The sequence below is a fragment of the Entelurus aequoreus genome, linkage group LG12, assembly GCF_033978785.1.
Source record: "Entelurus aequoreus isolate RoL-2023_Sb linkage group LG12, RoL_Eaeq_v1.1, whole genome shotgun sequence".
Lineage (NCBI taxonomy): Eukaryota > Metazoa > Chordata > Actinopteri > Syngnathiformes > Syngnathidae > Entelurus > Entelurus aequoreus.
This window is the reverse complement of record NC_084742.1, coordinates 14833304-14859650: the sequence shown is the minus strand read 5'-3', so window position 1 is coordinate 14859650 and position 26347 is coordinate 14833304. Positions and strand designations below refer to the sequence as shown.

At 39.0% G+C, this 26347-nt stretch overlaps 1 protein-coding gene across 1 annotated transcript in view; it reads left to right on the top strand.

The window, feature by feature from the left end:
* The window catches only part of snd1 (staphylococcal nuclease and tudor domain containing 1), a 293111-nt gene that overhangs the window by 87456 nt on the left and 179308 nt on the right, over positions 1–26347 (top strand). The window contains exons 15-16 of the mRNA XM_062064859.1: positions 6944–7085; positions 23123–23232. Coding sequence (XP_061920843.1) covers positions 6944–7085; positions 23123–23232 — 252 coding nt within the window. The remainder of the gene's footprint in view (positions 1–6943; positions 7086–23122; positions 23233–26347) is intronic.

The window sequence follows — 26347 nt, the reverse complement described above, 5'->3', positions numbered from 1 at the left end:
TAATCATTCCTGTTCTAAACACATGCATAATTTGCATTCCTTGTATGATGTTTGTTTATTATTCCATTAAACCGTTTAACTATTTAAAAAAAATGGTATACTGATTAAAAAACATCCTTCAGTTTGTGGATATTATAAGGCATATTCTCTGAGCATACATATTTTGATAGCATGTTCTTTTTTTAAAGAGATCAAATTTAATAAACAAATTCTAGGTATATTATGTTGATCAACTAATTGACAATTGGATGTTTATTTAAAGGGCTTAAGTGCAGGTCCCCTTTAATAATTTTGATTGAAGGTACAGAGTGATGATTGACAGGCGGAACCTTTTAAATGGCTATTGTCTACAGCCGTGCACAAAGTCAGAACACCGGATGCTTGGAATGCTACATCCTGTGTAAGTGCTTATGCTGTGTGGAAAGGGATAAGGTTAATAAATAAAAAAATAAAAAAAGGAAACTGAAAATTTCAGTGAAAATGGCTGGTTAACTTTTCAAAACCTGGTTAAATTCTGTTTATTGTAAGCTTAGTGCGGCGTTCTGCAGCATGTGCAAAAAGACGAATCAACGTGGTGAAATCCAACATGCTACTAGCTAATCACAAGTCAGCGATTAAAGGCAGGCAGCAGTTAACAATGCCAAATTTCTTTGAACCCTCTTCTGCTGTCGCCACTACAACTGTCAGCTGCTGCTGTCTCTACAGAAAAATAAATAAATACAAATAAATTATCAGATGAAACAGTTGTGAGCCAATTCCAATTCACTAGATAGTAACAGTTACTGTAAACTTTAAAACTATTTAAGGTGAGCATTTTGACTATATAATAAACATATGCGGTAGAACAGGGTCGGCAACCCCAAATGTTGAAAAAGCCGTATTGGACCAAAAATACAAAAAAATTGTCTGTCTGGAGCCACAAAAAATTAATAGCCTTATGAAGGCAACACATGATGTTGTAATGTAATATTTATTCTACACGTTTTTGCAACATTGGAAAACATGAGTAAAACGGAGGCTTCTCAGAGGGTAAGATAATTATTGGAAGATACTGGCTTAGAATGGCCAAAGGTATAGATGTGTGTGTCCAAGTTAAAGGAAATAGCAGGCTGTCTTTTTCTAATGGATTTATTACAATCCTTGCAAGCTAGGTAAAGTTTGCTGTGGTCTATAAGAGCACACAAACAACTATCAGAAATGCAGCCAATGTTACACAAAAAAAAAGTGTCATGAGACACAAGTAAAGGAAATTAAATGAACTCAAATATATGTGCAAACAAGGCATAATGATGCAATATGTACATACATACATAGCATGTGAGCATCGATTAGCTTGCAGTCATGCACTGACCAAATATGCCTAATTAGCACTCCACACAAGTCAATAACATCAACAAAGCTCACGTTTGTGCATTCACACACAGCAAAAGAAGTTTGGTGGACACAATGAGACAAAGGAGTGGCATTAAACATGTCCTACTGTGACAGCGTCGGAGAAAGTGGTACATGTAAACTGCAGTGAGTTCAAGGACCGCCAAAATTATTAGGACAAAAAGGCGCTCGCTAAATACTCTCATCAGTGAAGCATGTATAACATAAAAAGTGGGATTTCTAGCAATTAGGAACTTTTGTTCCATGTATGTCCTCCTACAGAAACCATAGTGAAACAAAAAATAAATTTTTCCCCCCCATCTTTTTGCAATTTCATACATTTTTGAATAAGCTCCAGGGAGCCACTAGGACGGCGCTAAAGAGCCCCATGCGGCAATAGAGCCGCGGGTTTCTGACCCCCGCGGTAGGGACATGGGCATTACATTTTTTTAAGTGGTATTAGAAATGGCCTTAAAAAGCATTAACTTATATTTGCTGATTCCTGTAGAAACCCAGTCTTAGTTGCATTACACACATTTTCCTTGGGACATCAACCACTGAAATACTGTACCATAGAGGTATAGCTACACATAATGCAGTCTTTTAATTGGTTAAGATAAAGTTGACAAGGGTACCTAAATAACTGCTCCATCCGTTTAAAGGCCTACTGAAATGAATTTTTTAAATTTAAACGGGGATAGCAGATCAATTCTATGTGTCATACTTGATCATTTTGCGATATTGCCATATTTTTGCTGAAAGGATTTAGTAGAGAACATTGACGATAAAGTTCGCAACTTTTGCTCGCTGATAAAAAAAGCCTTGCCTGTACCGGAAGTAGCGTGACGTAACAGGCTGAAGGACTCCTCACATTTCCCCATTGTTTACAATGCAGCGAGAGCGATTCAGACCGAGAAAGCGACGATTACCCCATTAATTTGAGCCAAGATGAAAGATTCGTGGATGAGGGTAGTGAGAGTGAAGGATTAGAGTGCGGTGCATGACATCTTTTTTCGCTCTGACCGTAACTTAGGTACAAGCTGGCTCATTGGATTCCACACTTTCTCCTTTTTCTATTGTGGATCACGGATTTGTATTTTAAACCACCTCGGATACTATATCCTCTTGAAAATGAGAGTCAAGAACGCGAAATGGACATTCACAGTGACTTTTATCTCCACGACAATACATCGGTGAAGCACTTTAACTACGGAGCTAACGTGATAGCATCGTGCTTAAATGCATATAGATACAAAAGAAATAAACCCCTGACTGGAAGGATAGACAGAAAATCAACAATACTATTAAACCATGGACCTGTAAATACACGGTTAATGCTTCTTGGCGAAGCTTAACAATGCTGTTGCTAACGATGCCATTGAAGCTAACTTAGCTACGGGACCTCACAGAGCTATGATAAAAACATTAGCGCTCCACCTACGCCAGCCAGCCCTCATCTGCTCATCAACACCCGTGCTCACCTGCGTTCCAGCGATCGACGGAAGGACGAAGGACTTCACCCGATCATCCGTGCGGTCGGCAGCTAGCGTCGGCTAGCGCGTCTGCTATCCAAGTCAAAGTCCTCCTGGTTGTGTTGCTACAGCCAGCCGCTAATACACCGATCCCACCTACAACTTTCTTCTTTGCAGTCTTCATTGTTCATTAAACAAATTGCAAAAGATTCACCAACACAGATGTCCAGAATACTGTGGAATTTTGAGATGAAAACAGAGCTTTTTTGTATTGAATTCAATGGTGTCCGAATACTTCCGTTTAACTACTGACGTCACGCGCATACGTCATCATACATAGACGTTTTCAACCGGAAGTTTAGCGGGAAATTTAAAATTGCACTTTATAAGTTAACCCGGCCGTATTGGCATGTGTTGCAATGTTAAGATTTCATCATTGATATATAAACTATCAGACTGCGTGGTCGGTAGTAGTGGGTTTCAGTAGGCCTTTAAGGTACTATACTTGGGAGGCGGAGCTAAACACATTGCAGTTTGTTAATTGGTCAAGAGAAATTTATCAGAAGTTGTAAAGGGTACCAAAATAACTGAACAAGAATGGCACCAAAGGAGATGGAGCTTCATACATTGCAGTCCATTATTGTCAAAAGTTTTTAAAAAATGCAACAAAAAAAATGTATTCGTTTTTACCCCTGGTCCAGTGGCTAAGGGCAGCGGTCGCCACAATGGGCGTAGCTAGACACACTGTAGCCTGTAATCAATATCAAATAAAATAAAGACTTCAAAGATTCTTCATTTTCAATGTTTCCATACATGCAATACATACGGAAGAGTCAGGATACCGTTTCTCTCTCAACCTGTACTCGGGAGATAATTCCCAAACTCTGGGAGAGAGTGGATGCTGCGTCCACAAGCGCCGCCAAACTGTTTGTCATTTTAAAAAACAGTAAAGGAAAATGTCACATCAGAGGCCATGTTGTCCCCAACAAAAAAAACAAAACACAATTCCTCAGCAAAACGACTCCAGTCCAGATCGGCGAGAAAACGGCACTGACTGATTTTATACTGAAATGAAGTCCCCAAGAACCGACAGCTGAACAAGGATGGCACTGAAGAGGCACATCTTTACACATTGCAGTCCATCGATTTGCCAAATCTTCAAAACTAGTAAAGAAAGATAAAAAATAGAACCGTACCCTGGAGTCCGAATCCCACTATCCAGTAGCTAATGGGCAGAGGTCGCACTATGCTGTCTTTCAACTACCGGTATTCAGAAAAAGCTAGTACCGAAAAAACTGACCAAGGATGGTTCTTAATGGGCAGGGCTCGACACACTGCGGACTGTTGATTCTATTGGGTCAAGGTAAAGTTGCAAAGGGTACCACAATGTATCATCAATGACAGATTTAAGGAGTCGTAACTGCAGTGTTACATTTTGGTGTCTTTCTGTTGGGACACCAGTCACCAAAGTACTGTAGTTAAGGGGTATAGCTAGACACAATGCAGTCGTTAATTGGTTGTGATAAAGTTGATGTTTGTACAAAAAACGTATGCAATCCTTTATATTAGAATATTGATCAGTCATTATGGTACCCTCCGCAACTTTTCCTTCACCAATCACTAGGCTGCATTGTGTCTAACTCTGCCTCTTAATGATCATCTTCGGTCTGTCATTTTGGTCCCCTTGATAACGTTTGACAACTTTCTTTTGACCAATTGAATTACTTTTTTTTGGCGACATCCGCCAAAAGCTACTTCAGCTACTTTTGATGACTTCATTAATCAATGGACCGCTATGTGTCATGCTTTGCCTCGAGGTGTCAGGTTGTGCCTCTATGTCAGTCCTTCTCAAATAGTGGGGTGGGCCCCCCAAGGGAGGTGTGGTGTGATGCCAGGGGGGCCCTAGGTGAACTTCTTTATAACTTCTTCTCGCATCTTTATCCCAACTTGCTGTACTAGTAGAGTGGGGCTTTAAGGACTCTTGACCTATTTTTGTACTCTCCACATCTTTTGACAGCTACATTTTGATGAATTGATGGACTGTAAACCCCGTTGTGGTTGAGCACAAGGATGCCAAAAAGTGGGACAGATCAGTATACCATACTATGTGGTTGACGCTACTCAAATTGGTTGTGTCATAATGCAACAAAGACATATTATCATTGATTGATTGATATTATGATTCAACTGGCGCCCGCTCAGCATGAAAGAGAATGTTGTTGTTTTTGTTGGTTTGGACTTTCCTTGCTTGAACTGAAAGCCTTTGCTCCCACTCCCTTGGCTACTCCATACACACAAAAGCAGAGTCCATGGAGCAGTGACTCACTGGTGTGTTGTGCTTACATGCTTATTGCCTGGAGTAGACACGCATTAAATTATTTTTTACAATCTTTCCTTCTGCAACTATCCCCCCCCCCCAAACCTCTGCGTGTAATTCTGGCCAGTGAGTCATTCTTGCAGACTGAGATAGAGGTAGGATTGTGATTGCAGTTGGTAGCAGTGGTTTGTGGGTAAATACATTAGACCGCATGAGCTTCCAGACGTGTCACTGAGAAGTCGACTTCATTAGGCCTGACTAAGATTTAAAGACGTCTGGGCAGGGATCAAGCATTCACATTCCTGTTGCCACTAGCTATCTTGTCTCTTTTGGCTGCTTTTGATGCCACCCACTATGATCTCTCTGATTGATGAATAAATAACCAGCATCCTCTGCAGTGGACATTTGTGTTTTGCATTTCAGGGCTATTTTTTCCAGAATTTATATCTCTGACAAAAGAAGTACATTAAAAACAACAAACTCCACTGCACAGTAGTCATAATTAAGGGAGTACCGAATCCCAATACGACTTATTAACTTTCAATACTATACAAATATTGAAGCCTTGACGATTGGATTGTATTTTGTTTCAATACTCTATCAGCAGAAATACTACATACTTGTGTTATTTTGTAGTGTGGAATGTCAGAAAAAGTTTGATCAAGTGAAATTAGTCAAACAGAGAGCAATGGTAGGTATGAAAAACACCAACTTATTTATTATTAACGTCTGGAATGGACCTTTACTGTCTTTAAATTGAAATGTAGTGTCAATTGTTTTTGGCAACACCTATTGGCCATAATAATTCCATCCATCTCCTTCCGCTTGTCCAACGTCGGGTCGCGGGGGCAGCAGCCTAAGCAGGGAAGCCCAGACTTTTATCTCCCCAGCCACTTCGTCCAGCCCCTGCCGGGGGATCTCGAGGTGTTCCAAGGTCAGCTGGGAGACATAGTCTTCCCAACGTGTCCTGGGTCTTACCTGTGGCCTCCTACCGGTTGGACGTGCTTGAAGCACCTCCCTATGGAGGCGTTTTGGTGGCATCCTGACCAGATGCCCAAACCACCTCATCTGGCTCCTCTCGATGTGGAGGAGCAGCGGCTTTACTTTCAAGCTCTTTCCGGATGGCAGAGCTTCTCACCCTATCTCTAAGGGAGAGCCCCGCCACCCGACGGAGGAAACTCATTTTGGCCGCTTATACCCGTGATCTTGTCCTTTCGGTCATAATAATTAATCAAGTTAAACACAGGCCAAGTAAATTGGATGACGTGGATACATTTGTTACTGGATATTTTCTATTACACTTCTGCTTTTGAGACTTTGTATGTGTAAGTTATATGCAACTATAATTATGTGATACTTGTTTATATTGACAAATGTGCTGTTTTAGGCTGCAATATTGTTCCATTTAGGACATTCATTACATGTCTAGCCTTTGTGCTAAGCTGTTGTGTGGCTGCTAGCTCCTAGTAGCCTATAGTCTACCATGTTTACCTTTTGTAAATGACTTGACTAAAATAGAAGAAAAGACCAACCTTGCTTATTTGAGAACATTTAGATGTTAACTGGCTGTCCAGCTTTGAACAAGTAAACACGCTGCAGTACTGCTCGTATCGTAGATATCGGACATTTTACATGCAAGCTGATGAAATTCCATTCTTAACTTTTGCTGACATCGGAGTGACATCAATATCATATCGCAACACACCTCTTTATAGTATTAATAGTACACAAACTGTGTTAATTGTGTAACTGTAAAACCCCGTTTGTCTTTTGCGACCATCAGGAGACGCAGAAAGCCAAGCAGTTCCTGCCCTTCCTGCAGAGGGCTGGACGCTCAGAAGCTATCGTCGAGTACATCTTCAGCGGCTCCCGCCTCAAGCTTTATATGCCCAAAGAGACCTGCCTCATCACCTTCCTGCTCGCTGGTAAGTTAAGCAGTCCCTCTGTGGGTGCGCAATCCAATACTATGCTACTGCTGCATTATAACTTGAGATTTCATAGGATAAAAGTACGGATAGAAAAAGGTCATTTCAAATGTAGCCAATTAGAGAGAGTGCGCACTGGCTGTAAAGTTCCATCTTTTGACCTTAAGCAGTTTTGCAGGTGCAAACAGACGTGTCCAGTCTGAACACCCACCGAGTATGTAAGGAAGCAGCAGTAAGATACTGATAGTGTGAATTATAGACAGACAGCAGATCCAGTCACCGACTGTATGTCAACTCCTGCGCTGTGTTGCCATTTTGCAGTTGCAATAAAAACAGCGCAACCCTATCTTTGGCAGCTCATGGTGATTTGCTTGTCCTTCCGGATCACTGTCCTCCTGGCTTTTGACTTTTTAAAACTGCTGCTGCTGCTGATGCTTTATTGCTATTGCAATAAACGTTTAATTTCAGTCCGTCTCACTTCCACTTGAATCAGACAAACATTGCCATTCGGCCTAATTATGCATGGCTGTGTCGTGGATGTATTAATTACTTTTGTAATTTGCCTCTGATTGTCTTTTCTATCCACTGATAGTTTTTTAATTACATTTTCTGCTACAAGATGAAATGGCAAGACCCTCGCCAATAAGGAATCTGCGTAATGGATCGTTTGAAATCTTCTAATAAGACTGCGTAACACAAACACTCGCACACAGACACATTTTTTGTTAAAGCTAAGGTTAGTCGCCCTGGAAAGAAGAAATTAATTTTCAATCATTCATGAATCGTCTTAAATAAACACATTAGACAAGATTATAGCACTGAGTGATACAAATAATCCTCCTACCTCATTGTTTTCATACCTACCGTATTTTTCGGAGTATAAGTCGCTCCGGAGTATAAGTCGCACCGGCTGAAAATGCATAATAAAGAAGGAAAAAAACATATAAGTCGCACTACAGTATAAGTCGCATTTTTTGGGGAAATTTATTTGATAAAACCCAACACCAAGAATAGACATTTGAAAGGCAATTTAAAATAAATAAAGAATAGTGAACAACAGGCTGAAGTACGTTGTATGACGCATAAATAACCAACTGAGAACGTGCCTGGTATGTTAACGTAACATATTACGGTAAGAGTCATTCAAATAACTATAACATATAGAACATGCTATACGTTTACCAAACAATCTGTCACTCCTAATCGCTAAATCCGATGAAATCTTATACGTCTAGTCTCTTACGTGAATAAGTTAAATAATATTATTTGATATTTTACGGTAATGTGTTAATAATTTCACACATAAGTCGCTCCTGAGTATAAGTCGCACCCCCGGCCAAACTATGAAAAAAACTGCGACTTATAGTCCGAAAAATACGGCACTAAACCAAAGACTTGTGACCAATACTCTTGTGTAAACTAATACTCTTGTGAATCCTTATTTGTTAAAAAATTGCCATTTTCCTTGTCTATGCACGATTCTCGATTCAAAAATGATTTTTTTCCCGATTCAAAACGATTCTCTATTCATTCAATACATAGGATTTCAGCAGGATCTACCCCAGTCAGCTGACATGCAAGCAGAGTAGTAGATTTTTGTAAAAAGCTTTTATATTTGTAAAGGACAATGTTTTATCAACTGATTGCAATAATGTAAATTTGTTTTAACTATTAAATGAACCAAAAATATGACTTATTTTATCTTTGTGAAAATATTGGACACAGTGTGTTGTCAAGCTTATGATGCGATGCAAGTGTAAGCCACTGTGACACTATTGTTAATTTTTTTTAATTTTTATAAATGTCTAATGATAATGTCAATGAGGGATTTTTAATCACTGCTATGTTGAAATTGTAACTAATATTGATACTGTTGTTGATAATATTAATTTTTGTTTCACTACTTTTGGTTTGTTCTGTGTCGTGTTTGTGTCTCCTCTCAATTGCTCTGTTTATTTCAGTTCTGAGTGTTGCTGGGTCGGGTTTGGTTTTGGAATTGGATTGCATTGTTATGGTATTGCTGTGTATTGTTTTGTTGGATTGATTAATTGAAAAAAAATAAATGATAATAATTATAAATAAAAAATAAAAAAAATGTTTTTTAAAAAAATGAGAATCGATTCTGAATCGCACAACGTGAGAATCGCGATTCGAATTCGAATAGATTTTTTTCCCACACCCCTAATATATATATATATATGTATGTGTATATATATATATATATATATATATATATATATATATATATATATATATATATATATATATATATATATATATATATATATATATATATATATATATATATATATATATATATATATATATATATATATATCAGTGACGTGCAGTCACTAGAGGCTATCATGGAAAGAAAAAAAATGTAAAAAGAAAAAAAATGTATTAAATTGTTATATGTATCCAGTGATTATACTATAAAGTTATTTTCCATTTAACTTCACCAGTTTTAGATTATTTTTATTCAAGAGGAGAAGAGGCGGTCCAAAGACATGCATCTGGGGATAGGTTGATTGGCAACACTAAATTGGCCCTAGTGTGTGAATGTGAGTGTGAATGTTGTCTGTCTATCTGTGTTGGCCCTGCGATGAGGTGGCGACTTGTCCAGGGTGTACCCCGCCTTCCGCCCGATTGTAGCTGAGATAGACTCCAGCGCCCCCCGCGACCCCGAAGGGAATAAGCGGTAGAAAATGGATGGATGGATGGACGGTGCGGTGATCAGCAGCCAGTTGAGGCACTTGTGCCTCACCATGGATTGCGGACTCGGCTAACTGCTGGCCTGCTGTGCAGTGAGACCGTATTGCTATATGAACTATATTATACATTTACATAGTTTAGTTAGCTGAGGTATATAATGTACAGTGTATTTTGTCAAAAACTGTATGTGTGTAACGTATTTCTTGTGCTGAGCGATCATAAAACTGCTGCGAAGACACACTGGCTGAGGCTCGCAGTGGCCCGCCTCCTTGTGCCGGTTAATGCTAATGCGCCGTAGAAAACGGGGTGGGGGGGTGGGGTGCATTAACTTAAGCCCACACTTAAACTTTCCACGTGCAAGATTGAATCTATTGTAACCTATTTTTATGGGCTTTCCTCTTTGTGATGTTAAATTCCTGTTATACGCTGTTATACAGTATATGCCTTGCGCTCTTATTTTGAAGGCGCTAAGAGCGGAAGTGATGACACGTTGGAGTGGAGCGGAGGTTTTTGAAAGAAGGTAAATAAAGTGGTCCTCGTGTAAACTGGAGCCTCCGTGTTTATTATTTTGTAGTTTCATACAGTATAGGCGACATTTATAAACCCTCGGTTACACTATTTAAAAAAGTTATTTAATAAGAAGCCAAAAAGTGCAAAACCATAATGTTTGTGTTGGAGGAGTTGTGAATGACCGCAGGGCCACAACATTAGGTACACCTGCAGACTGCAGCACGGATTTCATATTTCATTCATTCACAACTCCTCCAACACGAACATTATTGTTTTTGCACTTTTTGGCTTCTTATTAAATAACTTTTTTAAATAGATTCAATCTTGCACGTGGAAAGTTTAAGTGTGGGCTTTAGTTGATATAACACTCTCGTCAGGGGGTGCATTAATCCAGCACAACAGCGGCGCATGTACTTCATTTATAAGTAAAGGTAAGACCATAATAACGTTTTTTTTTTATTAAATGTGCTTTTTGTGTGCTACAGTTTGTATGTGTAAAGTTAAAGTAACAATGATTGTCACACACACACTGGGTGTGGTGAAATTTGTCCTCCGCATTTGACCCATCCCCTTGTTCACCCCCTGGGAGGTGAGGGGAGCAGTGGGCAGCAGCGGCGCCGCGCCCGGGAATAATTTTTGGTGATTTAACCCCCAATTCCAACCCTTGATGCTGAGTACCAAGCAGGGAAGAATGCTGGTATGAGCTTTTGAACATAACCCGTTAACTGCTGCCAATCAAATGGTGAATAAGATACTCTTTAGGGTTCATATGTTTGTAAATCTGACTGTGATGAAGTCAGTGCCTCACCAGCCATGAACCTCACCGCATGTCACTGCTATATATATATATATATATATATATATATATATATATATATATATATATATATATATATATATATATATATATACTTGGTGTGTATATATACTTGGTGTGTATATAACACACTAATGGAGGGTTATGAAGTTGTTTTAGAGGTCTTTGAAGGCTACAATGGCGACTCCCTTTTGCTGCATCTTGCAAGCGTTTTTTATGAACTTTAGATTTAAAAAAAATAGACGTCTGTTCTCATCTCTCATGATTGTGACGATAGGCAAAATTCCAGAAATAAGTGCGGTTCCCCTTTAATACCTTGACAATATCGTAGCATGAGCTCTTGATATCGTTACATACCTAGTAAGACTGGAGGCTGATCACTACCAAAACTAGACTGCAGAAAAATGGGTGGTAAAAAGATGCTGCATCCGTCACTCATGCACAACAAACCATGCTATTATTGATATTCTAGTTAAAAACAAACAAACTGAAGGCTCGCAGCGATAGTGAGTCAGTTTTGTATTTTGTTTGTTTTGCTCAATGTTTTGTTTTTGTCTGTTTTATCCACCAATAGCATTAAATTACTAGGAGCTGTAAAATGCACTTCTCTCAAAACTGGACAGGAACTTTTTTAAGGTTAAATATCATCCTCAGCCTAAGTAAAGAAAATGCTCATGCATTAGTCATACTTTTCATTTGCTGTTTTCTTTCATTGGGCTAAATATTTATTTCCTTTACAATGCCGTGGAGGCTATTTGACGACAAACTGCTGGCGGTAGCGACGCCACAGATGGAAATGACACTGAGCTATTAGTGATTAGCGGTGATTCATTTTGAAGCTAATCTGCCTCCCTTCTCTCTGTTCTCGATACACATTTACCACCAAGCCCACTCTTTGACAAACATGCAACACCTTCCCACCCCCACTGAGGCACCTCAAAAGCATCTGTAAGATGAAGCTGTCGTGACTTCAAAGAGAGCCGGAGGTTAGGGTTCGGAGTTGAAGGGAACTTCCAAAGCACCTCGCTCATCTCCCTTCTCCTGCTTCTGTGTGTTGAAAACAAATTCTGAGGTAGACCGCTACTGCGCAGGGAGGGGTTTAGAGACTGTAGCAGAAGCTGATGAAAGGACTAGGTGAAGTAAGACAGGACACGGAAGGGGAAATATAGCCGTTAAGAGAAGCTCAACTGACGTGAAGTAAAAAGGCCCTGGATGGAGCTGTTCGGATCCCCCCTTTGAAAGAGCAAAGTTCTCTCAGGTTCTAATGGCTTGTCTGAATAAGGCGAGGAGACAAGAATTTAAGTTTAACAATTTATTCTACGAATTAATTAAGTGCAAACATTAGCAATTCCAGCTCTGGTGAGAAGACCAAGCTTACAAAGTCCAGCATTTTCTCTCTTAACTCAAAGCTCTGCATGCGGGCTTTGGTCCTCCTTGCTGCCCCTCCCTGGTAGAGATGTTTGGACGTTGTCCAATTAAACCAAAAGTTTCACCTAAGCGTGTCATGGACATGACCACATTTGTCCACCCTTGCTTCGTTTCTTTCCTGGCACCTCTTCTCACCATCAAAACCAAATAAGGTATTATGCGTGTATTTGCAAAGATAAAAACACAGGGTATACTCATTGGCCCGGTTTCTCGTTCACAGAATAAATAAAACCAGGATTTAAACAATCTGGTTTAAATTTAGCCACACTAATCCAGTTGCCTTCTGAGATGTCACTAAATTTCAGATTAACTAGTTCCTGATTAGGCAGCACGGTGGAGGAGGGCTTAGTGCGTCTGCCACACAATACGAAGGTCCTGGGTTCGATCCTGCGCTCGGGATCTTTCTGTGTGGAGTTTGCATGTCCTCCCTGTGACTGCATGGGTTCCCTCCGGGTACTCCGGCTTCCTCCCACCTCCAAAGTCATGCACCTGGGGATAGGTTGATTGGCAACACTAAATTGGCCCTAGTGTGTGAATGTGAGTGTGAATGTTGTCTGTCTTTCTGTGTTGGCCCTGCGATGAGGTGGCGACTTGTCCAGGGTGTACCCCGCCTTTCGCCCGATTGTAGCTGAGATAGGCTCTAGTGACCCCGAAGGGGACAAGCGGTGGAAGATGGATGGATGGATAGTTCCTGATAGTTCCTGATTACAGAGTCTCCGACTAAGGTAATCAACAACAACTAAGATCGTGTTTTGTATTAGATTAAGGATGACAATAAATAGATGGATGGTGCAAAGGTAAGGGTGCACTGAAAACCTGGGATGGAGTTTTTCAATATACATTTTAGCAGTGTGTGAAACTGGAGTTTGACTACTAATCTAAAAAAGAGAAAGAAATAATTGTAAAAAAAACCCAAAACATTTCAGTGTAAGTATGAAGAAACGTTTATATCAAATAATTTTAAAGTATAGCATAACTGAAGACAAACATGACAAAGGTACCAACTACCAAACCAAAATAGGAAATACATGGACTGAAATCTTGAGTCAGTACAACTCAAATGGCTGAGTGGTTAACATGTTGACTGCACAGTCAGGAGATCAAGGATTTAAATCTCTGTTTTCATCAAGCCAGCCAATTACTCCAGAAAGTTCTACCAATCACATTCTGATTGACATCATCAGGGAACTTGGTGTGATCCTTTACAGACTTGGTGCACTATTTTACAGACTGTTGATTTATTTACAGCACATAATACTAATTGTTTCACTATGAAGCTGACCTCACCCAAAAGCTGAATGTAAAAAGTTATTGTAAGGTATAGGGGGGGATTCCTGTCACTGAGTCACATGAAAGCTTTGTCCTCAGCAAAAAAATCATTTTAGATGCATTTTTTTCGATGTATGAAAACAGTCATAAAAATCTGTATCCTCAAATCTAATCAGAAGGTTATTTCTGTCTCTGAATAATGTTCTCTCTAGTCTTGGTGGTCTTTTAGCATCATTTAGGTATTAATCAAAGTTATCCATCTTCAAGACAAGTTTATTCATAGCGACCAATTTGTACGCAAGACATTTCAAATCGCTTTACAGATGTGTAAAATTATGGCGTCTAAAATCATAAATAAAAATTTAATCATCACAAAAATAATCACAATCAATCAAACTTTATTTGTATAGCACTTTACATACATATAAAATGTAGAACTAAGTCATTTTCATTTAAAATACTACAAATATTTTCAACATCTTACACATTTTTTGTCATCTGTTAAGGACCCCACACACACAAAGATTTAAAAAAAAAAAAAAAAGACAGGTATTGAGCCGTTTTGATCTTCTTGTGATCTTTATATGTGCTACAATCTAGCCAGCGCAGCACACCACACACTATTCTCTCCCACAATCATGCCTGATGTAAGCCGAAATCTGGTTTGAACAAATGTGATCTAAAATTGAAGAAAAAGATATTTAGCAACCACCATAGCAACGAATGTAACACACAAAAAAAGGTAACCTGAAAAATCACAAACGAGAGGAGGGAATGATCATGGTCCCAAGACATACTGCTACAATCTTTAATGTATTTTGTTGACAGATTGTTTACACTTGCTTTCTTGGTACTCGCTCAGTCTGATTGCTTCTTGATTGGCTATTTTCTTTACTCCATCACAATTCACACTGCGATGACTCAGGAGTCGTTAGCATTCCCCACAGACATAAGTTGTGGTCGTAATTATTGAACACGTTTACGATTGTCAGCCCGACACGTTTTGGAGGCGATTATTGGTAAACATTAACTCTTGACACAGATCAGGCCACAGGAAAATCTTACAAAACAATGTTTAAGGGCATAAGATGATTGGGCATTTTCTGTCCTCGATCGGAAAAAGGAAAATAGGGACAAAAACAGGCCGATTGTCTTTGTGTACCTCACTTTATTTTCCATGTACTGTAATGCATGCAGCCTTTACTTTTAAGTTAAACCTGCATCTGGACTGGTTTAAATCAAGCCATGGTTTAGACCTGAGTTAGCGCTAGTCTCCCTTAAAGGGGAACTGCTCTTTTTAGTAATTAAGTAATTGTTTACAATCATTATGAAAGACATGACGATGAATGGATTTTTTTTAATGCATTATAAAAATGTAATAAATTCGCTCAAAAGTCAGCTTACAATGGAGCCTATGGGAGCCGTTCAATTCTGCCTATAGAGCCCCTAGAAAACATCCAAACACTTCCATTAGGGTTTTATATACATGATGTAAGTATATATGTAATGTAGTAACGAGCACATCTATAATATTTATTATTTACGTATTATAATCAATTTAAGCATACGCGGCGCATTCATTTCAAAAACACATCACAATGTTTGCTTTTTTTTCCCCTTCATCACTGATTTCTATTCACTGCAGACTTTATGAGAGCCAACAAACATAATAAAACATCCCTTACTGCGCAAGGTCTGCTGTCATCAGGATGCCGACTGCAAGGATGTTCATATATTCCCATTTACGTGAAGAATGTATCATAAACCTCGCCAAGAAAGGGAGTAGGGAGTGGGAGGAAACAAGCGCTTTCCGTGTTTTTCTCACCATTTTCAGGTCCTAAGTGGCGGTCAACGTGTGCCAGGTGAGAGGCATGATTTATGATCTACAATAAACTTAGAGGGAGCAATGAAGTGAGGAAGCACCAGATTACTCAATGATCTAAACATAGGGACACACGGAAGGGATTACGTCGCCGCAATAAATAGTTTGTCTGTGTTAACACCTATCATAACAATATCACTAATACTTGGTTAATATTCAAGTCATGAAATGTTATTGGAGTATTGTTGCCTCTTTTTGAATCAGTTTTGAATCGGATTTCATGGGTGGAATAGTGGCGCTCCCATTGGCTGCACTGTAAGCGGTCGTTTATTTACGTTTATTTAATATTTAGAATGCATTAAAAAAAAATCCATCTGTTGTCATGTCTTTAGTAATGATTGTGAATGATAGGCAAAATTCCAAAAAAAAGTGCAGTTCCCCTTAGAAATTAGATTACTGTATTTTATGTACTATAAGCCCCTACTTTTTTCCTATGCTTTGTACCCTGCAGCTTATAAAACAGTGTGCCTAATTTATGGATTTTTCTTTGCTAATGGCCATAATGTTTTGACTTAAAAAATAGTTTTCATGAAACACCCACTGAAACACTGATGAGGTATGTTATTTTTTGTGCTATGGCGCCATCTGTTGTTGAGTTTTCTCACTACAGGTGCTGCAGGTTGAATGTCTACAGTATTTCCTTCTGTATAGTGCCTTGAACCCTAAGTACACGTTCCATGTACGAGTTGTCCATAGCGTACTACTTGGATGATTTCTTTATTCATCACTCCAAGCAAAGTATCTTACGTTTTATTATTTACCTAAAACAATTAATACTTACTAAACCATCACATGTTTGATGGTAGGCGTTTTGTACATGCTATCTAATGTAATCAAGCTAACATCGTTAGCATTAGCGAATATGCTAACACGTTTACAAGTGTCTGTGTTAGTAATATCAGCTTACAATGGCATTCTGTTTGTGTTGTTTCAGTTTCACAAAATCCTCAGTAAATTCACCAAAACGTCACCACGGAGTTATTGAGTCTGTTTAGCTGATTGGAGAGATAGCTTCCGCAGCTAGTGGGTCCATGACGGTGACTTCTGTTTTGTTTGATCAACCGTTTTACTGCCGTGTTACAGACATGGTTTGGAAACAATTAGAGTATGTAATTAAACATTTACAAAATCTTTCTGTGTAAATAACTCATTTCACAACGTATACCGTAATTTCCGGACTATAAGCCGCACCTGACTATAAGCCGCACCAGCTAAATTTAGGGGAAAATACAGATTGATCCATATATAAGCCGCACCCGACTATAAGCCGCAGGGTTTTGATGTGTAATTACCGTAGTATATAGGGGTTCCTCCTACCACGGAGGGGATTGTCGGGACAGAGATGACTGTTTGGGAACGCAAAGCGTCCCATTTATTAACAATAAATCTTTCAATCATTCAATCAAACTTTCACATCTTTGACATGGCGAACAGCATTCGTGCAGAGTACAAATAATACAACGGTGCAAAGTAATACAAAGTGCTCGCCTGTACGTTATCAAAATAACCAGCCTACCGGTATATGAAAAGTCAGTCTTTAATCATTGTGTCATCGTCTTCCTCCTGCGTACTAAAACCACCGAAATCCTCATCGTCGTTGTTGGAGAAGAACAGGCCGTAAATAAGCCGCACCCCTGTATAAGCCGCAGGGACCAGAACGAGGGGAAAAAGTAGCGGCTTATAGTCCGGAAATTACGGTATATATGCCGCTTATACTGGTAGTCTAATATGGCTAATATATGGAAACATATTTTTCCTTTGGTGGGCTTGTATACAGGTGCGGCTTATATACAAGTGGGCTCTATAGTCTGGTAAATATGGTATTTAATTTAGGACTAGGACAAAAATTTCAATCCATGTCATAAGAAAGCCATTTCAGTAAATTATTGGTTTAAAAAGTGATTTAGTCTAGAACTAGGATTAATCCCTGTACGGGAAACTGGGCCAAAGTGTCTTGTCCTTGAACAGAACAAAGTGGATAGAGAGTGAGACTCCCTATACATTCCACTCTGCTTTAAGGTGGAAAGTATTCCCCGAACAGAACTAGAGGCTGTACAACTTCCACATCATGCTTTTCCACCCAAGAAAGAGGCCACTTCAGGTGAAGGGTACTTGTGAAAGGTTTGATGCGTAGCAGTCTTTCAGAAAAGATGAGACAGCCATCACTCGGACGCAAGGATTTACTGCATCAGCAAGAAGCGGCGGTACGGCGCAGAGCTTAGTGCAATTTGGCTTCTTTTTTTTAACATGCAAAAAGACCCTTCAAAGAAGTCTTTATTTGACCTCACTGATCGAAACATTATGTTGTTTTTAAATTTGATTTTTGAGCACTGCAGCTTTGTGAGCCCCTCAACGCGGCTAATTGCGTCCTATCAATGGAGGATAAAAAAAAAAAACACCTCGCCAACATTAAAAAGAGCGGTGCAAACTCCCTGCTGAGCTGATTGCACATAACTCATATTTGCAGCCGTGCCAAAAGCGGTGCATTTAATGAGGCTAATCAAACTGTAATTTATTGTTGTTTTTGCTATTTTATAATTAAGCATGAATGATGCTTATTTTGATGACATGGCGGCATGAAATCAACAGGAAATATTTTAGTTTTCAACCTCCAAGATTCAAATAAGCTAGCTCTCCAAACTGTCTTCCCAGTCAACGTATGATGATTGACGTTCCGCACGCTGATTGACATGTACGCTGGAGGGTCCGCCGTGCCGAGGAGCACATGCATGGTCACCAGCATTTGTGTACATGTGCACGGCAATGTCGCTTGTGATCAGTGTATGTCTTGTTTCTCTTCGGGGGTCACATGAGATGAATCAGCTGTACTTTGATTCAGATAATCTTCGAGGTGACAGGTGGGAGTTATGCAATCAACGCCAAGAAGAAGCATCATATTTTTTACTCGAATCTACCGTAAAACTAAAACAAATTTGCCCATAAATAATATTAATCCAATTGATTCTTCCTAGACACCCAAAACTATGAACACAATATATATGGAAAATATATATTGTTAACATAAGAAAACGATGTGAAACACAAATGGTGAACATTTAACTTTTAATAAGGACTTAAAGTGGAACTTTATTGGAATTTTGCCTATCTTTCCCAATCATTATGAAATACATGACTTTTTTTTTTTGCATTCTAATTTGTAAATTAATGTTAATAAAAGTACGCTTACAGCAGAGCCAATGGGAGATCCGCTATTCCGCCCATAAAATCCAATAAAAAAAACATCCAAAAAGTGCCAACAATACTCAATTTACATTTTGTGACTTGCATATTAAACAAGTATTAGTGATATTATAATAAGAGCTAACACAGACGACTATTTATAGCAGTGTCTCGATCACAAGCTTGTGTGCCAATGTTGACATCATCGAGTCAGCTGTTTTCTCAGTGATGCGTTTTTTAAATTAATTTGCTGCGTGTGCTTAAAATGATAAATGCATAAATATTAAATGCTATTATACATGTGCCTGTTACTACGTTACTTATATACACACTGTGCATATAACACCTTAATGGAGGTGCTTGGATGTTTTTTTAAGGGCTTTATAGGCAGGATAGAGCAGATCCCATAGGCTCCATTGTAAGCGGTCTTTTGATTTAATGAATTTAATATTTAGATTGCATTAAAAAAAATCCATCCGTCATGTCTTTCATAATGATTGTGAACGATAGGCAAAATTTAAAAAAAGTGCAGGTCCCTTAAAGGCGTGAATGACGATGAGCTACACGGACATCACCTTTAAACTTTAAAACAAGTTACTTTTTTAATTCAATAGTTTCGCTCACCTTCTTTATCAGGTTGCTGGCACTCGCAACTTTGTTTGGCATACCAGTGAATTATTTAAAGGTTGTCTTCAATAAAAAAAACAGACAGGGTTACCAAAGCGTGCAATTTTTTGGTTGGGGAATCAATTCTGCGGAATGATAAGCAAGAACACTGACTAGTTTGTTACCTGCCGAGGGGTGTCCTGATCCAATACTGATATTGGTCCGATATCAGTAAAGAACGAGTACTGTTTTTGAATGTAAAACATCAGAAAGAAGCTTTGAAGCATGTTTACTTGTGCAAAGCTGGACAGCCAGTTAACATCTAAATGTCCTCCAATAAGCACACAAGGTTGGTCTTTTCTTCTATTTTAGTCAAGTCATTTACAAAAACTAAACATGGTAATTTATAGGCGACTGGGACCTAGCAGCTACACAACAGCTAAGCACACAATAGCATACAAGCTAGACATACGTATTAAGTGTCCTTGATGAAGCAATAGTGCAGTTTTAAACATCACATTTGTCAATATAAACAAGTATCAAATAATTATAGTTACATATAGCCAAGACAGAAGCTTATTAGAAAGTATTTAGTAACAAACGTGTTTGCATCACTCTACTTACTGCGCCATGAGCTTAACTTCATACATTTTTGTTACCACTACAGCTTGCAAAGAAATATTACCGCTCCCATCAATTAGCATCAGGCCACTCCAGACGGTTAATAATGAATATGTTCATGTTTTTTATACCTACCATTGTTCTCTGTTTAAGGTAATTCCACTTGATCAAACCTTTTCAAACATTCTACACTGCAAAATAAAAAAAGAATGTATAATTTCTGCTGCTATCGAATCAATATCAGCCAGTACTCAAGGCTCCATTTTCGATATTTTTTCGCAGTTAACAAGTTTGCACACCCCGAGTTTGGCCGTAAAGTAACCAAGACGGTTTACAAAAAGCAGGACTAAACCCAGATTTTTTTTGTCAAAATAAATAATCCAAAAAATAGATCTTACAAAAACGTGGTACCACTGAATCTAACAATTCTTATTTATCCAAGGTAAAGAATGTAGAAAAGTGGAAGGTATCAGTATTGTAATGCTAACCTTTTCAGCCTTGGAAAACTCACTTCATTCACTTTTTACAAAAAGTTTTTTTTTTCAGGAAATACCATATTGCAATATTTAAATAAGCTTAAAAAAAGGATCTTACAAAGAAATCGTATAACACATTTTACTTATTTCCTGTTTACTTTGTTGTCACCCGCAGCCGGTAGAAGCAGTTGTTCCTAAATTAACACACCTCCTCCCCTTCTATTAGAGCTACCAGCAAAAAACATAAAACTCAACCAAATGTCGGCTAGTAAAGTAGGCTCGCTCCATAAAGTCCCCGCATCACACTGTTTCTGGCTGCCTGCTGTGGACGCCTTGTTAATTACATAAGCAACAATGTGGCTGATAGTCAGGCCTGGCAAAGTAAAAAAAAAAAAAAACAAGTGAGAAGTTAGCAAACATTTAAAAGGACAAAAATATAATATTAATCACAGTATTCTGTGAAGTTGCAAATCGCTAGTAAACGCCTCTAGAAATTGATTTAAGTTAGAGTAAGGAGGAAATTGGAGTATTTTACGTTCGGGGAGAAGTTTGTCTTAAAGATATTCGGTCCTGGTCATTAAATTCACTTGTTACACACCATGTCAGTGTGCCAGATCAATATCAACAACAAACCGGTCATAACTGCCAAGTGTAGCTAATCAATCAGTCTTTTTACCTTATTTTGCTGCTGGAGAAAAAACTCAATGTTTGTGTTAAAATTTAAAAAAGCAGCCCCCACTAGGGCTTGCTGAAACAGCAAAGTACAGTGGTACCTCATGTTTCATTCATCTTCCAAAAGGTCCAGCAAAAACCAAATTTTTAGCTGAATACATTTTCCCATACATCGTACTCAATAACAATAGCACAGAGACACTAGCGCGTGCTATTTCTTTTTGTTTGGGCACTCGATTCCACGTAATAATACACGGGCAAACTGACTACAGCACTACTTTAACCTACAAGTTTTTTTGGTTCTGTAACCGGGCTTGTACCTTAAACACTCATATCTCAAATCGGTGTGGTCCATTGAAATTAATTTATTTATTTCTTCAGTACACTTTTAACATGTAACATGCCTTTTGTAAAGAAAAAAAAAACTTTTAAGTCATATATTGTATGAAATACAATAGAATGTAGAAGAAAAAAAATACAATAGTTTTATGAAGTAATGTAATAATAGTATTTACCTTGGAGAGTGGACGTCTACAGTATTTCCTTCCGGCTGCTTCCTCTTCAAACACACCATCAGCTGCTTATCCATATTTTCATAGATACATGAAGATGGTGTGGAATTTATGTATTAGTTTAGCGTCCTTCGCTGGCAATATCGACTCATTCTGCTTAAGTATGTTGTAGACTAGCAGTGCTACGCTAAAACACCCTTGCCAAGTCGGCTGCTCGGTCTGTTAGTTTTTTTAATATTTATTCATTTGATTCAATTAATATAATCCTTCTTGGTTAGGGTGTCCGCCCTGAGATCGGTAGGTTGTGAGTTCAAACCCCGGCCGAGTCATACCAAAGACATGAATAATGGGACCTATTACCTCCCTGCTTGGCACTCAGCATTAATGGTTAGAATTGGGGGTTAAATCACCAAAAATGATTTTTTTCTGTCAGTGCCGTTTTCGATGACGCACCCGGATGTTGTCTGAATGTCAAACATGGCGTCCCATGTGCTGCAGTGACTTGTTTCTTTAATGTAAATATTCCTTTTTCCACCGCTGCTGCCCACTGCTCCCCTCACCTCCCTGGGGGTGATCAAGGGTGATGGGTCAAATGCAGAGAATAATTTCGCCACACTTAGTGTGTGTGTGACAATCATTGGTACTTTAACTTTAACTTTTTTTTTCAGGACGGTCTTCACATTCACTTTATTTGTTCCAATGGTTGGTAAACAAATATATGTCGATCTCTAGGTATACACTAATGCAAGCGAGTAAGACAGGCTCTTACGGGTTTAACTGGCATCCGCTATGCCAACTTGCGCTGCGGAGGCTCGTAATTTAAATTTGGCTCTAATTAGCTGAGCTCGTATCTCAAAACACTCGTAAGTTGGGGCACTCATAAGCCGAGCTACCAATGTAGTTTGTTACACACAACGTTTGGCCCTACAATATCTAAGACAATACAAGAGAACCGGGGCAAGATTTAGTGAAAATATTATTTTAAAATACACTCGGACAAAAAGTGGGGCGTACAAAAACTCATGCACCACTGTACTTGAAAAATTGGAAGACGTGATTTGCAGATGCAGCCTCCTTTGGATTTGCGAAAACATGCTTTACTCCTATGAATGACCTTTTTAGTGGTCAAGTACCCTCTTAAAGTCGTGCTGGTCCTTGTGTTTGCTGGAGTCAGCGGTGCCTCAGAGCAGCAGAAGACCGTGACCTGTCACTGTAGAGGAAAAGGATGTTTGACGTCAATGAAACTAGGAATGTAATCTATCCTTTTAAAAGTGTTCTCAGGGTAAAGACCATTTTGTGAGGCACTTGTCCCTTTTAAAAAGCTAACCCCTTCAATCGTGTTGTCTTAGGTATCGAATGTCCGCGCAGTTCCAGGAATACGCCCGGAGGAATGCAGGTAGCCGAGCCTTTCAGCGATGAGGCAATGCTGTTCACCAAAGAGCTGGTGCTGCAAAGGGAGGTAAGCAGTTGAGACCGACTTTCTGATGCTTTCTCTCAAAAAAAAACCCTCCACAATTCTGCTAGGGAGTGCATTTTGGTGAAATGGGGTGGGACGAATGTGTATTTTACTTTTATTACTGCAGAGGGGGGCTCACTTTTACTTTGACTCTCCATTGCCGCTCTTGTTTTGTGCGCACACCACCATGTCAAAAATCCAATTTAGCCTAGCGGCACATTTCAAAACAAGCCAACGACTGGGGTTTAACTCTTTTTCAATCATGAGTGTATTGATTAAAATAAACACACGGCAGACACTCTTTCATAAAATAATACTACTGCTGCAATAAAATTTACATGCAATTGAACAGGGATATGAACCGCAGTTATTTAAGCGAGACAAATGCTGGATACACAAAGAAAGTGAAAAGGAAAACTCAGTAAATAAGAGAGACAGCTGAGACCACACAACAGCCTGAAAATGACAATGCTTCTGGAACTCTTCTAGTATTCAAGCAGAATCAAATTTTAACAGACATGTGAGTTTGGTGTTGAGCTGAATTTCTGATGTTTATTCATGTAAAAATAATAGGATACTCCTTAAATGCTGCATGGCAAAATATTGAGTGTAACAAAACTACAGGGTTTTCCCTTGGAATCGAGTGCAAAGAATTCCACCCTTTGGTCACATTTTACATTATTTTTGTAATAGTTACCTTCGCCAGTATTATGTAATCTCTTGAGTTATCAAATCAAACGAAGCTTTATACACATTGGCAAGTGGCAAACATAAAGTGCTTTGCACAAAAAAAGAAGAAAAGAACAAAACACACACACGTACACAGCGCTATTGACAATAACAAAACAAAACATGGCATTGCACTGAGGATTGAGGAAAAATACCACCTTTGAGGCGTCCATACTGAAGAATACCTCAAATTAACATCACCGAAAAAATAGTATAAAATATATGTAAATATAATAATATAAATAATACATTAATAAGTTAATAAAAACATAAAATTGGGATAATATTAGTAACAACAGCAATAAATACAACAATAAAAACAAAAATAAAAATAGCAAATATAATGAAAATAAAAGACGTGAGAAGAGTTTACCATAATCAGTAAAAATCCTTAATAAAAAATTGTCTTTAGCCGTTTAAAATAATATTAACAGGCTCTGCAGTCTTGAGGCTCTCAGGTGGGGGCCACAGTGGCTAAATGTCGCCTCACCGTGGGTCCTTGTACTGGTATTTGGTAAAGATAAAAGTTTGGTGCCAGAGGATACGCGAGAGTTGATACAGTAAAAGCAGGTTGGATAGATAAGACAGCGCAAGGACATTAAGACATTTGAAAACTAACAATACAACTTTAAAATCGACCCTGAAGTGGACGGAAAGCCAATGCAGGGACTTTAAAACTGGTGTAATGTGCTATCGCCCTCTGATCCTCGTCAGCATGCGTGTAATAATTGTAGCGTTCTGATAATTTTTTCCGAAGGCCAGAGAGCAGGCTATTACAATATTCTAATTGACAGGAAATAAAAGCATGCATTAGCACCCCTGTGTTGGACTGAGAGAGAAATGGGCAAACTCTGGCTATGTTCTTAAGATGATGACAACCGATTTTTGTAATATTTTTAAAATGTGGGATAAAAGTCAGCTCGGAGTCAAAAATCACGCCCAGATTTTTTTATAATTTTTTTTGTTTAAAATCTTGTAATTTTGGTCAAAGTTTCTCCCTCTGGCCTTACGGACTTACAATTAAAACCTCTGTTTTGTCATGGTTGAGCTGTAGGAAATGCCATCCATGACTTGATATCTAAAATGAAGTTATAAAGGGTATCAATTGGTCCTGTGTTATCAGGAGACTCGACAATGTACAATTGTATCATCAGCGTAACTGTGGAAAATGCTGCTGTGTCTCGAAATGACGTCCGCAAGAGGTAGCATATAACGATGAAAAAGAATGGGACCTAAAATTGAGCTTTTGGGGAACCCCAGTTCTTATTTTATGGGCTCCTGAGGAACATGCATCCATACTTGCATAAAAACATCTGTCTGTGAGATAAGAGCGTAACATTTCGAAAGTAATGGAAAAAATAGTTTATGAACAGGTCGATAGTTACCTTGCCACTAATAAACTCATGTACAAATTCCAATCCGGCTTCAGAACTAACCACTCCACTGACACATGCCTTCTCTATCTGACCGACCACATCAAACATGAGGTGGACGCGGGCAAATACTGCGGCATGGTCATGCTGGACCTTCAGAAGGCCTTTGACACCGTTAACCACGCTATACTGTTGGATAAGCTCAGAGCAATCGGATTTGATAAAACCTCATCGAGCTAGATGCAATCTTACTTGGAGGGGACGAAACAGGTGGTAGAGGTGAACTGCACAGTGTCCCCCCCTCTCAGTAAGCTGTGGAGTCCCCCAAGGCAGTATATTAGGGCCTTTACTGTTCCTAATATACATAAACGACATGTCATCAGCATGCGACTGTGAATTGTTCTTGTTTGCGGATGACTCGGCCCTGCTGGTATCCGGCAAGGACAAGTCACAGGGGGAGAACATCCTCAGTGCTGAACTCTGTAGAATTTGCACCTGGCTCGCTGACAACAAGCTATCCATACACTTGGGTAAAACGGAATCCATCTTATTTGGGTCCCACATCAACCTTAAGAAAGTCAGTGACTTCACTATAAAAGTGGGTGACATTGTTATCACCAGGAAAGATGAGGTCACCTACCTAGGTTTCATTCTAGAGGCTAATCTTTCCTGTGATAAAATGGCAACCAAGATAATCAAAATGGTCAACCAACGAACAAGATTTCTCTATAGAATCTCCTCTCTGGTCAACAAAAGCACCATGAAGATTCTAGCGGGACCTCTCATTCAACCCTTTTCCGATTACGCATGCACCTCCTGGTACCCTAGCACCTCCAAAAACCTCAAATCTAGACTCCAAACATCCCAGAACAAGCTAGTCAGATTACTTCTAGACCTCCACCCCAGATCACACCTCACTCCTACCCACTTCTCCAAAGTGGGCTGGCTCAGGGTGGAGGACAGAGTAAAACAACTTGCACTGAGCCTAGTCTATAAAATCCGCTAAACCTCCCTGA